The sequence below is a fragment of the Chiroxiphia lanceolata genome, chromosome 6 (assembly GCF_009829145.1).
Source record: "Chiroxiphia lanceolata isolate bChiLan1 chromosome 6, bChiLan1.pri, whole genome shotgun sequence".
Taxonomy (NCBI): Eukaryota; Metazoa; Chordata; class Aves; order Passeriformes; family Pipridae; genus Chiroxiphia; species Chiroxiphia lanceolata.
In genome coordinates, this window is record NC_045642.1 from 26,323,814 (window position 1) to 26,345,340 (window position 21,527).

At 38.7% G+C, this 21,527-nt stretch overlaps 1 protein-coding gene across 1 annotated transcript; it reads left to right on the forward strand.

The window, feature by feature from the left end:
* The first annotated feature begins 21 nt into the window (after positions 1-21).
* On the forward strand, positions 22-20,587 carry CHP1 (calcineurin like EF-hand protein 1). The gene is made up of 7 exons (XM_032690639.1): positions 22-288; positions 6,263-6,335; positions 13,383-13,463; positions 14,654-14,781; positions 15,642-15,703; positions 16,651-16,773; positions 18,085-20,587. Exons 1-7 carry the CDS (start codon positions 222-224, stop codon positions 18,136-18,138), a joined length of 588 nt encoding a protein of 195 aa, XP_032546530.1. The 5' UTR covers positions 22-221; the 3' UTR covers positions 18,139-20,587.
* Positions 20,588-21,527: the final 940 nt, after the last annotated feature.

The window sequence follows — 21,527 nt, forward strand, 5'->3', positions numbered from 1 at the left end:
GGGCCGGGCCGGGCCGGGCGGAGGCGGCGGGCGGGGCGGTGACAGGGAGCGGTGACAGCGGGGCGGCGACGGGCGGAGCGCGCTCGCCTTCCGCCTCAGAGCAGCGGGGCGGCCGCGGTCGGGCCTGTGCCGGGGGTGGCTGTGACTCCGCCGTCGCTGCTGTTCGGCTGCGTAACTCTGTCCTTCCCTTCCCTTCCCTCCCCCTCGGGCCCAGCGGCGCGATGGGTTCCCGGGCGTCCACACTGCTGCGGGACGAGGAGATCGAGGAAATCAAGAAGGAGACGGGCTGTGAGTGCGGGGCTGTGAGCGCGGCGGGGCGGGCAGTGCCGCGGGGGTCGGCGCGCGGAGCGGGGCCGCTCGCAGGGCCTCGGGCCGGGGGGCCCTGCCCGGCGCGGGTCGGGCAGTCCCTGGGCCGGGACCCCGCCGCCCACGGCCGCCGGGGCCGGACATGTCTGGCAGGCCTGCGGAAACCTGGGAAACGCCTCTCGGCTCGCTCCCCGCTGCCAGTAGCTGGCAGGAGCAACGAGATCCCGGTGGGGTGGAAGGGAAGCGGTGCTCTTTGTATCCGCAGTATTGCATTTGGGCAGAGATAATTCGTTGGGTCGTCTGTCTCGATGTCTGGTGCTGGAATTTCTCTCCAACAGCTGTTTTAAGCCCGTAAAAGGTCTCATTGTATAGTAAATGTTTTTCCCAAGTGTTATTTGTTTCATAGGCTAGTGCTAAAGTTGCCTTAAGGTTATTCAGAATGAATGCTGAGTGGCATTTAAACCCTAAAGGATGGTAATGTAACTTGTGACAGATAGGTGTGGTTAACTAAAAAAAAGTGAAAATCCCTGTACTTACCAGCAACTGGAAGAGCATTATTCAAGCTAGTCTATAGTATTTAGCTACTTTACCATATACTATTTATTTGATCGAGTTGTTCTTCATAAGCATAAAATACCTTAGAAAAGATGAAACTCCATTGTTGTTGATTTGCCTGATAAAATGAAAGCCTGAGAATTCTAGCAAATACTGAATGATAGGAAATGGAGGGTGCCCTCCTAACTAGTTGGAGAGGAGAGGTCATAACATCATAGGTATTGCTTTGCTGTTTGTTCCCCCAGGAACCGTTTCAGGTAAACATGGTCTTCCCAGATGACATTTTTCTTCTGCATATGCTTACTGATCTGTTCTAGCTACTTGGAAATACTTTCCTCAGTTTTCTTTTTAATATAAATGATATCATATATTCTTCTTAGATATTGGTTTTTTGTGTCAGGAAAATGAGTGACTACAGAAAAGAAGTAGAAGAAAATTGAGAGCACTGGCACTAGTGTACTGGAAGGCTGAGTGAGTTTAACATAGTTTCCATGATCCTTTTTCCATCTGTCAAAGGAATCTTCTACAGGAAGGCTGTGATAAACAAGTAGGAATGTTAAAGTCTGCTTATCTATCAATAATTTACTGTGAGTTTTTTTATTTTTAATCACAAACAATATAAAGATAGCCTCCTCATAAAGATGCTTCAAAAACCAAACCCCGAATCTGTAGTGTTTTCCAAAAGGTTTTATATTTTTCCTCATGCTGCTATTTGATTTATTGTCTGTGATGTTTTATTCCTAAAATTTTACGTACATGACATTTAAATAAATACCATTAAGATGGCTATGTAGATATTCTAAGCAATAAAACCACTTAGTCTAGTCAGCCTCTAAATGCTTTCCTTGTACCATCAACGTGGGAGCTCAAAGTTATGGGAGTTCGGCTTTGAGTTTCAGGTGTGAGTTTGGTTCATTTCCATGTATTTTTATCTGTTCAATTTTATAAGTGATACCACTGGTAATCAATGATTGCTAATCTCTGAGTCATGCTTGCTTGCAAGTCATCACAGCATGTCTCGCTGACTTATCTTTTTTTTTTCCTTTCCCCCGCCTGTAACTGCAGTCCAGGAATGTGATTTTTCTCTGCCTTTTATACTTCTCTAGGTAGATGGAAAATTCCAAGAAGCTTTTAGCACTGTTACACGCTTCGTAGAGGTGAAAATAGTTATACAAGGTGGGAAAAATGACGGGCACTGATTATGTGGATCAAAGTTCACAGGGAGAATATTCAGTAACGCTACCTTAGTAGACTGTCCTGGGGTTTGTTAGAAACTCGATGCTGCTGGTAGTTTACCCACTAAGGAGCTTGAGAAAGGGACTTTGTAGACGTGAAACAATCTGGCAGTATTACATATCCGTATTGAACTGATGGTCTGGTAAGTCCTCCTAAGGATTCTTTTTTTGGCCTCCTTATGGTGAAATGTGCCTTCTTCAGTTCATCTGGGATGGGTGTGAAGCGCTGAATAGAATACTTAACCAATTCGATTGAGTTCAACTATGGAATTATACAGCTTTTCTCTTGTTAAATTTTATGTAGCACAAAACTACGATGGCTATGATACTAACATGCATGAGAAACTGTATGTAATGTTCTTTAGCAGAACAGATTTAAAAGGTGTCTTTTAGGGGACTTGAAGCATAGTCTTTCAGAAGCCGTACAATGACACTTAATCTGTTGAATGAAATTCATTTGGATTAAAGTTCCATATTAATTTTTTTTATGTTGTGGTTGAAAACAGGTGCTAAGCCTGAAGTTAACAGTCTTAAATGTTTTATGAAGCTGTATGGAAGCTGTTTGCTTTGCATATAAACATTTTGAAATTTGGGTTTGAAAAAACCTTGAGGTCATCCTAATTGCTTTTGTATTTCAGTAACAGCTATAAGAAACAGGTAAGACATCCAAGATGTTACTTTTCTACATTCTATTGAAAGCTTTTGGAAAGCCACTGGAATGTAACAGTATTCAAACTATTTTGTCCACGCCCTTTGTTTCCATGCTTTGAAGCCGTCTACTTAAGGATTAATAATAAACTAATGCTCATATCTGAGTTTAGGGGAAAAAATATTTGTGTGGTAACAGGTGATGGATTTTTCTGGTGGATGTTAATATATTTTCTAAGTATATAAATATATTTGAGTTTATGCTGCTGTTTTAGACAAGAGTTTCAGTCGCTAATTGCTAAAAACTTTGCAATGATATAACAGAAGTAAAATAGAGAGTAGAGTTGCTAATTTAGGAGTCTTAACTTAAATTTTTAGAAGGACCTTAGTGGGGTAGCAATATAGATAAAATGGTGTTTCAGCTAGCTTTAAGAGGAAGAAATGTCAAAATCTTTATTTTTACATGAGAATGTGCTGAAAAATGTTTAGTGATGCAGCTTTCATGAGGGGTGAGAGCCCAAAGGAAATTATGAAAGGATACAGTGGTGGACCTGAATCATTTTCCTTTCTTATACAGCTATGATGTGCTTTTTGTCTAGTATGATGTTAACAGAAATATCACTTCTCCTGTCAACAGCTATTACTATTTCTCATATACGGCTGTTACGGAGGTGTTCCAAAAATGGAGTTGCTGGCATTAATTTGGAAATGGTGCTGAGTAGAATTCTCATCACTTTCTTTGTGTACAGGTGTGAGCATGGGGCTTCTTACTGGACATCTAACTTCCAACCTGTTCTTTTTTCATCATCAGATATTGTTGTTGCATATGTTATCTAAAACACTGAATCAGAAATGCGGAAGTTTGAACACTTAAGAATACTGGTACTTGTTTTCTGTGCATATGTTGCTTAACTTGAAATTGAGCAAGCTGCCCAGTCTGATTGTAGAGAGGTTGCCTTAGGTGGAACTGAGCAAATTGACCAATCTTATGTGAAGAATGAGAGCTGAAGAAGATGGGGGGGTAAAAAGACAACCAAAAAAACAACCCAGTTGCTGGCAGGTCTTCCTAAAGGAGGGAATGATTGAACCTAAACAAATAAGCCTTGAGAAAGAGCAAACCTGAAAAAAGGAATTTGCCTCGTTTGTCACAGATGAAACAACTACTGTGCAACCTGTTCCCAAATAAGTTTTAGCAAGTAACAAAAGCATTGTGCATGTGCTGAGGAAGGCTTTTTAAACAACTAGATCTGAAAAGACATTAAGTCCTAGTTTAACATTGTAGAAAATCACGCCTTTACTGAGTAAACATTAACATTCAATTAAGTCTTATGTCATGTATTTATTAACTTGATCAGAAGAGACTGAAAAGCCAAGGTCTCCTGTAGGGCTTTGTGGTTTAATCCCAGCTGACAATGAAGTATCACAGCTGATTGCTCACTCCCTGCCCAGGTTGAATGGGGAGGAGAATTGGGGGGGGGGGTGTTGGAAGAAGGTAAACCCCATAGATTGAGATCAGAACAGTTTAATAATTGAAATAAAGTAAGATATAATAATAATAATAAAAATGTTAATAATAACAATAATAATACTAAATCTAATGAAAATAGGAGAGAAATAAATAAAACACAAGAAATACAAGTGAAGCACAATATAACTGCTCACCACCTGCTGACCAATGCCCAGCCAGTCCCTGAAGAGCAATTGGCCCCTCCTGGCCAACTCCTGCCTGTTCAGTTTATGCACTGAACATGACATTCTATGGTATGGAATCTCCCTTTGGCCAGTTCAGGTCAGCTGTTCTGGCTGTGCTCCCTCCCAGCTTTTTGTGCACCTCCTCACTGGGAAAACATGGGAAATGGAGAAGTCCTTGGCTTAGGGTAAGCACTACTCAGCAATAACCAAAACACTGGTGTGTTGTAAACATTATTCTCATATAAAATCCCAAAACCACAGCACTGTACCAACTACTAAGAAGAAAATGAACTCTGTCCCAGATGAAACCAGGACAAGCATTCTTTCAGTGTTAAAGGAATTGCTATTCTATATAGGTTTATCCCACTCATGGATTTATCATGGACTATTCTAAAGATCTAGTTGTCTAATATCTTGGATTGTCTAATATCTTGGTAATGTTGACAGAATTATGCTGAACTTAACACTGGCTTTATAATTTCTGTTTCAGATGAAGATTTAAAAAGTCTGCAATAACTTTCTACTTGCTTTGTGTCCTAACTCATTCTGAAATTTGTCTAGAAATAAGCTTTTTATTTTTTAATCCATTGTCCTAAAGCCCGGAAATTACTTTTGTGAGCAACTGGCTCACAGGTTGGGTGCAAAGGGTTATAGCAAATGGGGTTACATCAGGCTGGTGACTCCTCACTAGGGGGGTTCTACAGGACTCTGTTTTATGGCCAGTTCTCATCAGCATCTTAAAACAACTTGTATTTAGGACTTGAAGGCATACTGAGAAAATGTGCTGATGACACTAAATTGGGAGGAGCTGTTGACTCCCTCAAGGGCAGATATCTTGATGTATCAGTGCTGGGCACCAAAATATTGGTTTAATTTAGGATCTAAAAAATACTATTAAATTTAATAATAAATCTGTTATTGGCTCTGAGTTCTGAAACAAAGCCTTTCTGATTTCTTCTCTCTGGGGACCAGTGATAGGACCTGAGGGAACAGCATGAAGTTGTGACAGGGAAGGTTTACGTGGATAGGAAAAGATTCTTCACCCAACGGATGGTTGGGCGCTGGAACAGGCTCCCCAGAGAAGTAGTCACAGCACCAAGCCTGACAGAGTTCAAGAACAATGCTCTCAGGCACATAGTGTGATTCTTGGGGTGGTCCTGTGCAGGGCCAGGAATTGGACTTTGATGATTCTTGTGGGTTCCTTTCCACTCAGGGTATTCTGCTATTCTATAAACCCCAAAATGACCAAACTTTAGATTCAGGTAGTTCTGTAAGGGAAGAAAAGTGAAGGCATAAAGCCTCTCTGACCACTTTCCAGATGCAGAGAAACTGAGTACACTTTCCCTCTTACATGGAAAAAAGACAACAGGACTAGAGATAAGGAAAAGAGAAGGAAAGATACTACAGCAGAGGTCTGCAGTGTCATGAATGATGTAGAGGTCATCAGTGTGGGCTGTGTCCGGATTATTTCTAGCCATAAAGAAATTAAAGGAAATAAAGTGGAACTGTGAATCAAATATTTTTTCTTTTTAATTGAAATTTACTGAGTCAGATAACTGAAAAATCTTAAAGACTGAAAATGGAAATAGAAGGCAGTTAGATTTTTGAAGAATGAGCTTATTTGTGGATTTTTGAATATTAAGCTGTGATTTATAGCTCAGGAAGTCCCTAAAGGCTGATTGCCATATGCTTCCAATGTAACTCTTTCTGTGTGATCTCTTTTTTGAACACAGCTTCTGGCAACAGAGTAGTTCAGTGTAATGAAGTCTGCTTCTGTGAGGAACCATTGACATGCTAATTTGTCTGTCTTTCTTTTTTTTCTTCAGTTTCCCACAGTCAAATCACCCGCTTGTACAGTCGCTTCACTAGCCTGGACAAAGGAGAAAATGGCACTCTTAGGTGGGTATTGTCACTAATTCAACTGTCCTTGCATTGGCACATCTGTAGTGGTGACTTGCTGTTGCAGGATGCCTGCATTTTTCCACATGTAGTAAATCACTGAGGCTGTTATAACAGGTTCTTTCATACCTACTGTCTACATGGACATTGAAGTTTCTTCTCTTTTATGAAAGGTTGCATTGTTGAACTGAGGTGCTCTAAATACCAGTTGTCTTTATACGGTGTTGAAGGTTTGTAGCAGTTAATACAAGAAAGGTTAGATTTGATATTCAAAGTCTTATAAAAATGTTCAGAATTGTTAAACAACATTTTTAGATTGTTATTTCTTACCTTTCTTTATATCTTGCTTCTAATAATTATTAGAAGAATGGTTCTACCCTGTCTTCTTTATCTCGGCTTTCATGACAAAAAGGCATGTTTTTACTTGTTTCTGATATCCAGTGTCTTTTAACAGTACTTGGATCTGCAATCCATTTCTATACTTAACTTTGCACACCCCTATCTGTTAATATGCTCAAAAATAATAAAAAAAAAGAGCTGGAACGAAGTCACTGTGACTAAACAAACATTCTGTTCTTAAAAGTGGTAGTGCAGGATATTCTAAGACCTTCAAAGTGTTTGTCTTGTGTCAACAATTTGAAAACTACAGAAGTGAACTGGTTTCCTACAGCTTAATCAGTTAAATAAAGATGAGTCTTTATCTGTGAAACATTTTCCGTTTTGATGGACTGAGTCTGCTGGAAAGAATATTCTCAACAAAAAGGTAAACTCTAGGGAGTTGATTGCCTGTTAAAATATATCTCTGCCTGCTGTCGTTGTTCTCTAGCCTTCCCTACTCTTGTGGATTTTGTTTCCCATTCATAGCCACAGTGCACAGGAAAGCTGGAGACAATTCGGGAGAGAGTAGGAAGGGGAAAGCAACCTTGCTGTAGCATAGTATATGTGATCTGGCTCTTACAGAGTTAATTTCTTTCATAGCAACTCTATCCCAGTCAAATCCAGTAAACATAGACTTGAGGGTCACCTGAGGTTTTGTATGTGATCTTGTAAAATATGACTCTAGGATGCACTATAAACCCAGGAAAGCTCAACCTAACTGTAATGCTAGAATTGCCTCTTGAAAGATGAAAGTGGCAAGTTGTAAGACACGTGGTCTTTGGCAGTACTGTTGGCTTACTGCAGTTTCCTCTCCTGAAGGAAATGCGAAGTTCCTGCTAGTCCCACAAATTGCTGACTTCTCAGCATTTAAGTAATTGGATGTGGAATTGTGATGTAAACAGGACTACTGAGTGATTAGTTTGGGTTAAAAATACTCTCCCTTCCCTTTTGGAATGTACAGATTTTGAAGATGATTGACTCCAGTGATTTGGGCTGTGGCTGTTCTGGATGTGTATAGCTGAAGGGATGATAAAATGGATTGTATGTGTGGAAAAAATTGGCTTGGGATGGGATATACCGGAACTTCTTAAGCCCACTCTTACACTAGAGCCAATGTATCACATAAATTGTAGCATTGGCAATTCTGACATAGAGATCAGCTGATATTGAAGGTAAGGTTAATACTTCATAAGTCTTAAAATTGAATTATTTGAAAAAAAACCCCACCAAAACATTAACAGCCTTTTCAAACTTTACATGTGGGTTTAATACTCACTGATGAATAAAGGTGATGGCTACCAGACTAGTCTAGCACAATTTGAACCTAGCACATGTTCCTCTTCAACTCTTCCCTCCAACACTGAATTTACTTACTGAATCCATAAAATTTGTATAAAATACTGTAAGATAGAAATAAAGATTTGTATAGAGATTGTAATCAGTTTACGTAAGAGGAGTAGTTGATTAAATATGCTATGAATGTCTGCTGCACAATGCTTAGTTTCACAGTACTGTGCATCAGGAGGAGTTTGACTTCCATTTTTGATAATCATGTGGTACTTTGGAAAGGAAGCAAAGATTGTTTGGAAAATCCCAGCAACTGTGCTAATTATGATCCCTTAACTAGCAGTCTTGGCCCCTAAACATAGCCCACTGAAATATGTCTGACTTAAGAGTGGCATTCAAATTTTTAAACTTGTTCTGGTACCCACAATGTGTGGAAACTATTACGTTTAAGTAATGGAAAACTGCTTCCCCAAAAAAATAAAAAGAATGAGAGGAAAGTAAGAACTACAGCTTGGAAGGTCGTAGATGTTGGTTTCTGAAATACAGATCAAAGAGAACTTGCTGCTTTAAGACAAGTAAGCAGAAGTTGCCGCTTGCTTACTACCACCGAACCGTTCAGAAGGTTATGTCTTCTGTTTGTTTCCTGTGAGCAAGAACTACTGTTTCCGTAAGGATGACTTATGCCTTTGACTTACAAATCAAACATGACAAAATCACTCACGTGACTATGATTAGGAAAAGAAGTGTTATGCAGTTCCTTATGGCATGAAATAAATCTTTAGATGTATACCACCCTTCTGAAGCAGGGCATAAAGAGTACTTTGTACAGAAGATCTGGTAGATGATGATTAATCCAAGTAGTTCTAGAACTATATAATCAAAAGAAATCTTTCCTAGCCAGATGTTTCTATCCAGTGTACATACGTGAGTTTCAAGGCACTTCGTTTCTAAAGAGTTACATAAATGAAATATTAGAGATGGTTATTGATGGACACAAAACTTCATATGCCTTGTTTTTGCTTTCTTTTTTTCCTCTCTCATCCTTATTGTCTAAATGACTATGCTCCATTTTTATCTGTCAACTCTTTAAAAGTTTAGAAAAATCTTATATTTTTCCTTAGCTTCCCTTTTCCTAAACAAAATGAGTAAGTTCCATCAGACTTGCTGAGGGACTGAAACAAAATCATGTTGTAAAAGACAGGACAAAAGCATTCTTTTGAATATTCTTGTCACGTTTGATTTCAATATTGTGACATGCTGAATTGCCAAAACAAAAGGTTGGATTCATACCCTTGGATGTCCATAGCTACATCTAAGTTGTGAAATCTGGAACATACTTGTTCTGTCTACATCCTAGCTATAGCTTAGGAGGAAATCAGTGTGTATGTTCTCTTTATTTACATGTTGATTTCCAGTATGAGGAAGTAGAAATGTATGACCAGGATAAGTATGTGTTTGCTTCAGTAAGTCTCCTTGTTGGGCTGGTAGTGAAGTGTACACCACACAAGAATACATCTGTTCCAAAGTTTATCTACTAGTAAGTAGCTCTAGACAGACATGTATAGAGCTATAAAAAGGAAATACTTGTCTAACTGCTATTTTTGCACATAACTTTTGCATGGAACCTCCCACTTAACAGTAGTTTCTTGTGCACTGGGGAAATGACAGGTTAAGCACTTCAGAATTATTTTTTACCATACAGTGATTGGTTTAGCCTGGTAAGTGTGGAAGAAGGAGGGAAGGGCAAGTATTCTGAAAGCTGGTACCTACAGAGAGTAGATACACTGAGCTGTTAGTGTGTATCTCATGCTTATGAAAGCTGTTCACAAGACTGTGTCTCCTGGAGAACTTCAGAAAGCCTCTAATCCTGAGAGAAGGGTAACATGAGCTACCCAGGCCATCTGTTACCCAGGCCATCTTTGTCAGTTAATTGAACCATCTCGGCCTGGAAGGGTGTCAGGCTTGTTATTATTAGTTTAAACTGATATTGCAAGATTGCAAAGTAAAGCATAAAAGCTAGCTTTCTGAATGTGGAATTCTTTTGCTTAAGAAAATGCAAAGCATTTTTAGCTTTATCAAAAATAGACAAGGCAGGAAGGATATGGGTTTGGATTGGAAAAGATAGGGTACAAGAATAGTCTGTTCTTCCATCCTCAACCACAGTTTATGCACCCTGCCTTTTTTCTTTCCTTCCCTATTGCTCATCTAATTATCACCTTTTCACATACTTCTGGGCCTAATGTTCATGAACCAATTACTGCTCTGATAGTTAAGCAACTTTTAATATTTGCGTAGAGCATGGATAAGGATGAAGTTAAATGAGGTGGCTGACACAATCATGAAAGAGGGGAAGCCCATACTCTTTCCCTGTAACTTCTCCAGCCTCCCAGCACCTCTTTGGTAGCTGTGGTGCTCTTAGATTTTTTGAAGTTTGTTGAACTGCCTCAATTTATGAATTCAACAGAAAGATAATTGGGAGGATGGAGAGGAGGAAGGTAGGGAGTTTTTTAGGGGGGATGCATTAAACCACCAAAAGGTTAGCTGAATGAGAAGGCTGATGTTAGCAAGGGAAGGGAGCAATGGAACCTCTTCAGTTTGACCAACTGTTTGACCAGCTTGCACGATACACCTTACTGCTTTTAATTATTTCCCTTCTTCAAGTAATTTCTTGTTACCTATATCTTCTAGGCATCTTTCCTTTCATCTACCACTTCTGATTTGCATATGTTTGGGGTTTTTTCCTCTCCATTATTTTACTTTCCCTCAGCTCTAGAGAGCCCTACCCTCCTCATCCCTGGTGAAGTAACAGTGTTTTGCTACCATCTATAAGTAACAGAAGGATGAACAGAAAGAAATGGAATTAAAAAAGGGTCTAGTAGGTTTCTTGCAGTCTTTTGGGTAAGGATTCCTTTACAGTAGGGATGTGCTTTGTGCTTTGGAGGGTATACTCGTGCTTAGGTATACTTGTCGTGCTTAGAATCTATGAATTCTTTGCTGCAAAGTATGTCTCACTGTGAATACACTGGCATATATATTAAATTGTTGGCCTACATAGTGTTCACATGCAGTTAAAGGTACTTTGCATGTTGCATTTAAGGAAGAATTTGGTAAGAGCCAGGTTCCTGGAAAGATACCTTAGAAGAGCCTTGTTGCCCATTAAGTAGAGGGCATTAAATTTCCTGTAAGCTCTGGCTTCAGCTGGGTGAAGTTGGTCCCTGATGACTGCAGTAAGCCTTAGTTTTAGAAAGGGGAGAATAACTTACCTCATGCATTCATTTGCTTTTATTGCTGTTACAGCTATTTTAGTTATAACACTCACTCAGTAATGTGCTCTTAATAAGCAAAAGCGGTCTACTGCAATTCTGATAATGACAGGACAAATAGATTTGAAACCTGGGAAGTTATTTGTGGTTAATTGTTAATCTCCTGTTAGAAAGCAGAATAACTAGAGACTGAAATGCTGAGTGTGAACTGAGGCTGAATACTGGAAAGTAGTGATATGCAAGTAAAAAATTGTGAACCATTAGGATTTTGCTCTAAATGAAAGAGAGGGCAGCTGCTACTTTTAGGTTATAAATGTTAGAATTGACACTGAAGTTCTGTTATTAAAATATTGTTACTGGGACATGGGTTTTCCACATCACTGCATCTCCTGCTTAAATAACTAATGCATACTTTGCCCTTCAGCTATAGCTTAAAATGCAGGAGACCTGAATGGTCTGGTAACAAGTTGATCATGCTATATGAGTGTTAACTTTGCCTATTAAAAGTAGCTTGGACCTGGTCAGACCAGAAGTTTACTGGGATAACTTAAAAATATGGTCAGGTCACTCTATTTAGAAGGTCAAACAGTTTAACCAGGTCGTAACAGATATATTGTAACTGACACTCTTAACAACAGTACTGTGGTGTGACTGGGTGCAAGGAGTGCTTTAGAATACATTTAAAACTAGATCATCTTGCTTCTTGTCTGTCCCAAGCTAGACTAGTGATAAGGTCAGCCAGTTCCTTTTTTCTCTTCTTTAATATCGCTGCATTATAAAAAGCCAGTATACTTACATAATCTCAAAATTTGTTTGTGCTTACTTTGCCAGTTTTTTGGTATAATAACAACATGAATCAAACCTTGTTGCCAATTCATTTAGTGAGCATAGTTTTCAAAAGTAGCAAATATTCAATAACCAAGTTTGAGACTTTGACCCAAACTAAAAATCAGCAGGACTGCATTTGACTTGAAGGGAATTGCCAGTGTTTCTGGAGATTGGGCAGGAAATATCAAATTCTGCATTCAGACAGAATAAGGTGGGTTTTTTACAGCTTTACCCCCTTGCTGTTGGCAATTTAAAATCTAAATGATTATGGAGTACATCTTGTACTAACTGATAAGTTGCTGTGTTCTGTGGTAGTGAAAAAACCAACAAACCAAATCTGTTCACTAAGACACATTTGGTGCATCTGCCTTGGTCACACCAAGATTATCCCACTTCCCTGTCACTGACAGTCTATTAGATTGAAAGAAAAGATAAATTATTACTGCAGTTCTAATAATAGAATGAACCCTGTGTTCATGTCACACTGATCTAAAATGTGTATACAGTACAACTCATGGTGTCTTTGAGATCAGAGAAAGTTATAACAATGTAAGCTTAGCTGTGTTTATGTTGTTCTGTGTATATGTAATCATGAACAGAAAAGAGAATGGCTAGCAAGAGCAGTGAGTATTTGCATGTCCTGGTGTATCTAGTGTACAAGCACCTGTAAAAGTGTAAATTTACTACTTTAAAATATGAATGCAGCTTGGTTGAAGCTGAAATAATCTGAATTTTGGTGCTTATAATAATATATAAATTTGTTGCATAAACAAACAAAAAAATGCATTGGAACCTGCAGATCACCTGTAGTATGGTTGGAGGAGTATGGTATTGTCCCAGAATCTGAAATGAGGCAGTCTGGAAAAGTCATGACAACTCAAATGATTTAGTACCAAAATAATTATTAAAAAACCCCGATCATTATTTTAATTTTGAAGCCATAATTTCCTTCAAAGCCTTTTCAGAAGCTTTCTTTTTCTGACATTGCAAACTAGTTGGCATCATTACAGTAAGGTTTCGAGCACAAACTGTGTTAGTGTCTGAGAAGTGCTTAACGTGATAAATGAACACTGCTAGTTTGTAATGGAGTACAGGCTTGGCGTTGTCTTTTGCTTTGTTTTGTGCCATCAGTCATAGAGAAAACATGATTTAAAGAGTTACACTTTCAAAACCACCAAGTGTCTTGCTGCAGAAATAGAACTCCATGGTTGTTTTACTGTGAATTCTTTTTAAGCAACTTCTCCTCTGACTTCAACTTTATGCAGACTTCTTGTGTTCTTGCTTCACTTAGCCGTGAAGACTTCCAGCGGATTCCAGAGCTTGCCATCAATCCACTTGGAGACAGAATTATCAATGCCTTCTTTCCAGAAGGGTGAGTTCCAACAAACTGCATTTGTGAGCAGGCACAAAATTTATAGTTCATCAGAAGTTTTGATAGGAGCAAAATGCTGATAATTAAAACTCAGAATTTGAATTTACTAATAATTGAACACTTCAAACTTGTCATGCAGTGTATGTGGATACATTATTTCCTCAGCATTATTTTCATTTCCTAATGAAAAATACTTCATGACATGACAAGACTTTTTCTGTGCTTTCTTTATTGACAAACTCAGGCTTCTCTTAAAGCTAATTTGTGTCAAGACTATTTAATGGTAAGTAGCATTGCAATTAACTAATTAGGTGTTATTATATCTAAGTGTACCATTGTTATTAGATTGGCTTTTTTGGTTGATTGCTTTTAGTTTTTTATTACATTTAAGACCTAGCTTATGACACTTTAAACACAAATCCAAAGAGATGATCAGATTTGCAGTATTGTCTCTTTCATTATACTTCTCTGAATTGTTCTATGGAATCTGCTTCTTTTCTTGAACACAGTTGTCATTACTGATTGATGGAGATTGGATTGTCTGATCAAGTTATATCAGCTAATACCAGGCAGGGTTTACTGAGTAGAAAGCAGGAGTCCTGGAAAGTACTTACATGGCCAGTTCCCACAGAAACTAGAGAAGAGAATTCTTTATCAGAGAGCAGTGAGCAATGGCAGCCCCACAGGCAGGAGCCAAGGGTGACAGCAAAGCTGGAAGGGGTCATGTACTTGCTGACAAAGGGCATGCACCTGAACAAGAATAGCAGAGCAGGTCCAGTGACTGTTGTCAGGTCAGCCAACAGTCCAGTGGCTGACAGCAGCGAAACTAGTTTTAAGTCAATCCAGGAATCCAGGAATCGGGGTCCAGGTCAGCAAGATACGTTGCTACATTCAGGCATAGCTGCAGCATAGCTCAGGCAGGGCTAAAGGTGAGGGCTTGAGCTTCAGTAGAACTTGCAGGCAAGAGGAGGGGACCCCTCAACAAGACTTCTCACAGCTTCTTTTTTTACACATCATACTTCATAACAGCATGATCCCAGCTTGCAACAGCATAGGCAGCCAAACCCTGGGGAGGTGGGAGGGGAAGAGTTCATATGGTCTTGATGTTTCAGACATTCATAGTCTTCTTTACTGAAATGAAGAGCCTATATAAGCTATGCTAAAACTGACCTCCTGAAATGCTTATGCAGAGAGGACCAGGTGAATTTCCGTGGATTCATGAGGACACTGGCCCACTTCCGACCCATAGAAGATAATGAAAAGAGCAAAGACCAGAATGGACCAGAACCACTCAACAGCCGAAGTAACAAGCTCCACTGTAAGAAATGTGAACCTTTCTATAGAACCAATTCTTTTTTATTTTCTATTTTTCCTTAGGAAGAGAGGAAAGGGGCTTAGGATCTTCTGTATAGTTGTTTCCTGTGGAATGATATCCTCTAATATCTGAATTTTCTTTTTTTAATTAACTTGGAAGCTTACCTGTTCAGAATGTCAACAACTGAGCCATTGCTGCATTGTAATTTGGTGGACTTGTTTGAATCTTGAAATATGTATATTCTTTCCAAAAACACAGAAGTCTTTCAAAATGCTTTGCATTCAAAGTTATTTCAGATTTAGAAGCCACATCCCATACGTGAATGAGCTTTTCTGCTTCTTTTTCCAGTCTTCCATATAATATAGTGTTTTTTCCTCACCTTCAGCTGAGTACTTTCTTAAGTATTTGGATGTCTGCCTACAGTATATGAGCAGAATGCTCTTTCTTGCTAATCAAATTTGGCAACAGTCCTCAGGGCACTTAAAATTTCTGTCATATCTCATCCAGAATAGTCAAAGAGAATGAATGGTAATGTAAAAATGGTTGGCTCTGAAATGAAAGGATTGAATGTATCTTGGTGATAATTATACTTCCATGACTTGGGGTTTTGAGGAAATACCCTGCAAGCAGAGTGCTTCTGAAAGTAAAATCTTTCCATTATTGTCAGTAATGCTATTCATGTGTGTGGTAATAACACTTTATGGAACTGAGCATGAGTTTTATGGTGAATTAAAATTCTAAGCTAATTCTCCTAAAATATTTTACAAATACTTAGTTTTGTTGTTTTTCTTTTGGATAAATCTATTGTTATGAAGAAAAATAATGGCTCTCAAATTTAACTGTTCTTTCTTTCTTCCCTATAGTTGCTTTTCGATTATATGATCTAGATAAAGATGACAAGATTTCCAGGGATGAGCTGCTTCAGGTAAATAGCACAGGGCTGCTTTGAATGACTCAATCATGGCCTCCTCTGTGACTTCACACCCTCTTAGAAAGAAGAGGGGAGTTTTACACCAGTTTTCTCAAAAGAAAATCCAGGAGGAATTTGGTGGCTAATTGCTTACCTCTGGTTTAAAGCTTTAGTTATGGTAAGAGACTTTAATCTCATTTGGTAGGCTAGGCAGATCCTGCTGGAAGTGATACCTAAATATTCAACAGATACACTAAGATGCTTAAGAACTACCTTCTACAACTTTGAAAGGTGCTTCTAACAGTACTTCAAAGGGACAATCACTGAGGTGGGTTAGGTTGTTTGCCTGATCCTCTGCATATCCTCTCAACAGAACAAAACTTCTTGAAATTGCAGCAATGGTAATCAAAGTTCATTGGTGCTGCATATATATGAAACTAGGTTTGACCTAGGTGTAATTACATACTACTAATCCTGGGAAGTATACATGGCAATCTGTGGTTTCTGACGTAGGACAACGATTTGCTTTTGACTGGAACTGCCCTCTTCTATCTGCACAGAGAATGCTTTACTTACTGTGGAGAGTAATGGCAGTTACCATTTTACTGTGTACTTTCAAGATTCTCGTAGGCATCTATCTCAAACAGCAGATATTCAATCAAATGTTGGTATGTTTTGTGGGGAAGAAAATAGAAGCATTGGACAGAATGACTCATTCCTAGTTCCTAAAGCTGTCGCTTGCTTCTGCCTCTTCCTGCTGCCTACTGAAAAAGCAGGATTCTTTGTCAGTGGTGGCTGCAAAAGGAAGTTGTCTTTCTTGAAAGCCCTTATGTACAAAGGTCATTAGAAGTCTGTCTAGAAATTACTTCCATGAAAATCTTGTATAATGTTGACAGTACACACAAGAAAAAAGCACTAAGAATACTTCTGTTCCTATGTCAATAATTATTTCTGTGTTACAGGTGTTACGGATGATGGTTGGTGTAAATATTTCAGATGAGCAGCTGGGCAGCATTGCTGACAGGACAATCCAGGAAGCTGATCAAGATGGAGATAGTGCCATCTCCTTTGCAGAGTTTGTAAAGGTTCGTAAACAACATTTTTAATGACTAAATGAAACTGCTCAGTAATGAGCAAGTTGTTCAGACTTAAATGCAAATAGGAACAGAGAGCAAGTCATTCAAATAGTCATACCTGCATTTGGGCAAAGCCTTCTGCTAGCTTTTTCTTCCCTTTATTGGTTGTGGGGTTTTGGTTTTGTTTTTTTTTTTTTTTAGTACTATCAGAATACTAATAATTAGTCCACATATTTCTTCATACTCTTACATAAAGCTACAGCACTAAATATACTGAAGAATTTTTACTTTTTCTTTTGCAACTGCTTCTTTCTATACAAGTAGCCTGACTAGACCGTTACAAGAGAGTAATTCTTCTGCTGTAATAATACTGATGGGTTTTCACTTGTAGATTTCATTTATTAGCAACACAACTAATACCAGTATTCAAGTTCCTAGCTCTAGTCCTTTTGATAGTCAGAAATACATAATAGTTGGGAGCCATCAGATAGTCAGTGGAGAAAGTTGTCCTGTAGCAGAACAATTTCAGCTACCTAATGGGATGGTATTGACAAGAGGAACTAGACTTACCTTGGAGATGGACAAAAAACAACAGAAACAAGTTGCAACATGGGAAATTGTTGTTAGCTTTAAGGAAAACTTTTTATCAAGAGGATGATCATAGCTGCTGAAGATGTAGAAATTCTTTCCTTGGAGAAATTTGAAGCTTAATCAGACAAGACCCTAAGCAACCTGATTTACTTGGCCCCGCTTTAAGTAGTAGTTTAGGGGGTTGGACTAAAAAACCTCCAGAGGTCTCTTCAAATGTAGATTTCTTTAATCTTGAATTCACTGAAGTCTATTGCCTGAAATGGCCTGGAGCAGAATAATGTCTTCATGGCTCAGTGTTTATAGCGATTTAGTGAATGAACTTGCCACCCCAGTTTTACAGAGATCTGCATTAATGATGCTGTGGTCTTGATTTTTGCTCTTCAGTGGCTGCTCATGCCCCTTCCTCTAGTCCATTCTCCCTTGTGTTTCCTGGCTAGGCATTCCCATACAATCTAGTTTTGGAAATCTAAGCCTTTCTGTGCTGTTGGCTGACTGAAACTGCATTAGTTACATTTTGATTTACAGCCTTCTTTGCAGCTTTGATGGCTGAAGTTCCTTCCCTTGGGAGGACCTCAGTCCATAATGAAAAATAGCAATCTCTAGGTGAAAGACTGGCGTGCCAAACTGAAGACATCCCATGTTCCTGCCCGTTTCCTCTATGCTAGAGTAAGAAACCTTGTAGGAGAGATGTGCAGTAACTTCAGTAGCTGTTTCTCAATTTTATTGCAGGTTTTGGAGAAGGTGGATGTAGAGCAGAAAATGAGCATTCGATTTCTTCACTGATGGATGGAGAACCTATTCCTTTCTACTCCGACTATGTAATGAATAGAACTTCATTTTATCCTTAGCACCATCCCCCAGAGCATTGCTACTGGTGCATATACAGTACATCTCCAACCCCTCCCTGAGTTGTTCTGCCAATGTGAACATTCCCTGTGCATCAGGAACAAAGGGAAATGGCTGCCGTGCAACTTGGAAAAGGAGCTTTTTTTAATGTTTTCCTTCGTGGTTTTTTTACCCTTTCTCTTGTCTCTTTCTGCACTACTGTTTCAGTAAAAATGTCTCTCCTTATGCACTGCTGTTTAATCTACAAACTGATTCTTCTGAGCTCTGAATTTGGGAACGGAAAAGCGGAAACATGCCACAGAAGTGCCCTCTGAAATATTTCAGAGACAAGCATCTGCTCAAATACTAGGTGCAGTGATAATGATCCACTTTTGCCACATGACAGCTGCCTTTTTTTTTTTTTTTTTACCCCTTTCCTATTTGGCTCTTTACATACAGATTTGTTTCTCCACTGCTTCTAAATCTGCCTTTTACTTAAGGACTTGTCAATTTATATGGCTTTATTGTGTAACTAGCACTGAATGCATGATGATAGTCTAGAGTACTTTAAAGTACTGTGAATAGACTTTATTCTTTGTGGAATTAATTCATAGGGACAGTGGGAGAATGTGGTGGAGACAGGCTATGGTGTTCTCAAAAGGAATAGGAATTCTGCACTAAGTTGCTTAAACTGTTCCAGTAGCAGATGCAGAAACTTGTTTCTTTCTTTTGAGTAGCTTTCAGGCTTGACAGCCAGTGGACCATGAAGTGTCCTCTCCAGATTTCTTTTGTCTAGGATCCCTCCTTTCATAAGGGTGGTTTTGCTTCTGAAAGTGTAAATTTGTTGACCAGTGTACATAATACAAGAAAACTAGTCATGCCAGAATCTGGATTTGTAGTTCTGTCACTGCCCCGTGGTAACAGTGTCATGAAACATGAGATCGTGAAACTGATTTCATGGGGTTTTTTCCCAATTAGAGAGGCCTGGATAATCAGTATTTTTATTTTCCAGTACGAAAGTCCTGGTCTGTTAGATTTTTGTTGAGAATGGTAGCTATATTTAGGAAAACTAGCATCAGAATACAATTTGGGGTAGTACGTATTATCCCAAATATTTCAGAATGTATTTCTATGCAAATCTCTTTGCAGGTGTAAGATGATTAATACTATTAATAGAATGCTGATAAATTCAAGAGATCGAAATTCTTGAAGGTTTAATACTGACAGTTTTCTGTGGCTGGATTGACAAATGATCTCATCTAGTTCATCTGGAACATTCCACAGTCTGGGAGGTCCTTCTAATAAAACCAAAAAAACCCTGGGAGCTTCTTTATTGAAGAATCTGTGTTATAACTGCTTCTCTGTTATGTGCTAACATCTCTATAAATACTTACCAGCCTCAAACTACTCTCAAATGTGCATTTCCTTTTTTTTTCAGTTCCTTTAATCATCACTTTTGTTAAAGAATAACATGCAAGTCTCTGAAGGATTTTTGTTTTGTTTTAAATTAAGGAATTCAAAAGTAAAATGTTGCACTTCATTGTTTTGCAGAGTGTAGCACAATTCCAGAAAGAAATGTAAATTAAAAACCTCTGCCTTGTATGAGAAAGAAACACTATAGTTTTATAACCATGTCTTGTAAAATAGGAATGTAACAATGTTAATGGATTGAAAAATGAAAAGTGCTTGTAGGCTTTGTGATTTGCTGAAACGTAGGTGTTGCTCTTTTCAGGCTCTACAGTGGTAACCTACAGTTGTGCCTTATTGTCCCAGTGAGACTGGATATTGTATTTATCAGTCCATAAATAAACCTTCCACTGTATAAAAAAAAAAAAAAAACAAACCAAAAACCAGACCCCAACTATTCCTGTAACTGATTATCCTTTAATGACTGGAAAAATTAAATACCACTAGAATGGTGCTAGCAGGCCTTACAGATCAGTTTCTTGTAACTGAGCTTGTTTTCAGAGTATTAATAGTTCTTTATTCTGCTTGCAAAGTGGAGGAAACCAATGCAAAACATGAACTCCAGAAGAGGACACACACTCATAACCTGCGCTATGGATCCCACAACAATATGAGTTTTACACCTCTCCGTGGTTCCAAATTAGGCTTTTTGTTTGGGTTATTTTTTCCCTCCTCATAATTGTTGTAGTGTTGTTCTAATTAAAGGGTATATAATATCAATGCTGTTTTCTGACATCTGTCTTTACAATCCCCCACTTCAGATGTCAAGTATTTTTGCTAATGTGCTTGAGGTGAACACAAATGCTCTAACAGATTCACAGAAAAAAAAAAACCCCACAGTCAAAGCAAAGACCAACTAACCTTCCTGCAATAAACAAAAAGACTCCCAACTATCAGAATCTAACTTTGCCATGAGCAGAATAAATCACATGTAAGCCACTGACTTAACATTCTGAAATCTGTATATTTAACATATAACTTAAAAGGTTGTTGACAGTAAGAAGAGTTTTACAGAGCTGAGTTCTTAAATTTCTTCAAAACTAAGCTGTACAGATATAAGCAGATTTCCACAAAAGTAGTATTTTTAGCATAGTTGGTTGCTTGTAGAAATATATTCAGCCATCTTGAGAACAAAGGTCGTTTGTGAAGGTGAAAGTCTGGAAGAGGGATAAGATTAGCAGCTCAGAGGCAGAGTACTTAGTATTCCATCTTAGTCTTTTGGAAAAGCAGTATAGAGGATAAGAGTTTAAGTACAGATGAACCACTCTCCTGTCTGCTGGCAGATACAAAGTCTATTTTCAAATCTGCAGACACGAGTTTGCCATGGTGAGAATCTCTGGATGGTTGATACAGAAATCTGTGGTTGAGAACAGTTACCAGGGTATTATGGAGACTCTGGAAAGGCAAAATAAGTTTGATGTCTCATCAATACTGAAAGGTGGCAAATGAGTTTGCTTAAATAGCTGTAGGCCCTTTAACTTGGCATCAAGTCTGGGCAAAGCAAAAGAATCCAAAACCAGGATTTGACTCATGAAGAGCAGAACTGAAAATGATGTTAATTTCCATAACTTTACAATAAAGTCTGCTTTTGATTCTTTGAAACTACAGCTTTGGTTGTAAGTAGCATGTGGATATAATACTTAAGTTGGCAGAAGCGTTTCATTTAGGCTGATGGTCTGCACTAAAATGTGACACAGCAGAACAGGGTGTGTTAAATGTTTAACGCACGTGTTAAGATTTCAAGCAAAATGGCTTGTAGTAATCTGTGATGAATCACGGTGAGACGGGGGTGTTTCTCGAGGGTTTTCTGAATGGATACGTACTCCTCTTCACACTCTTCATTTACCTGTCAGCTTGCAGTGTAAAGCTACCGCTGCTAA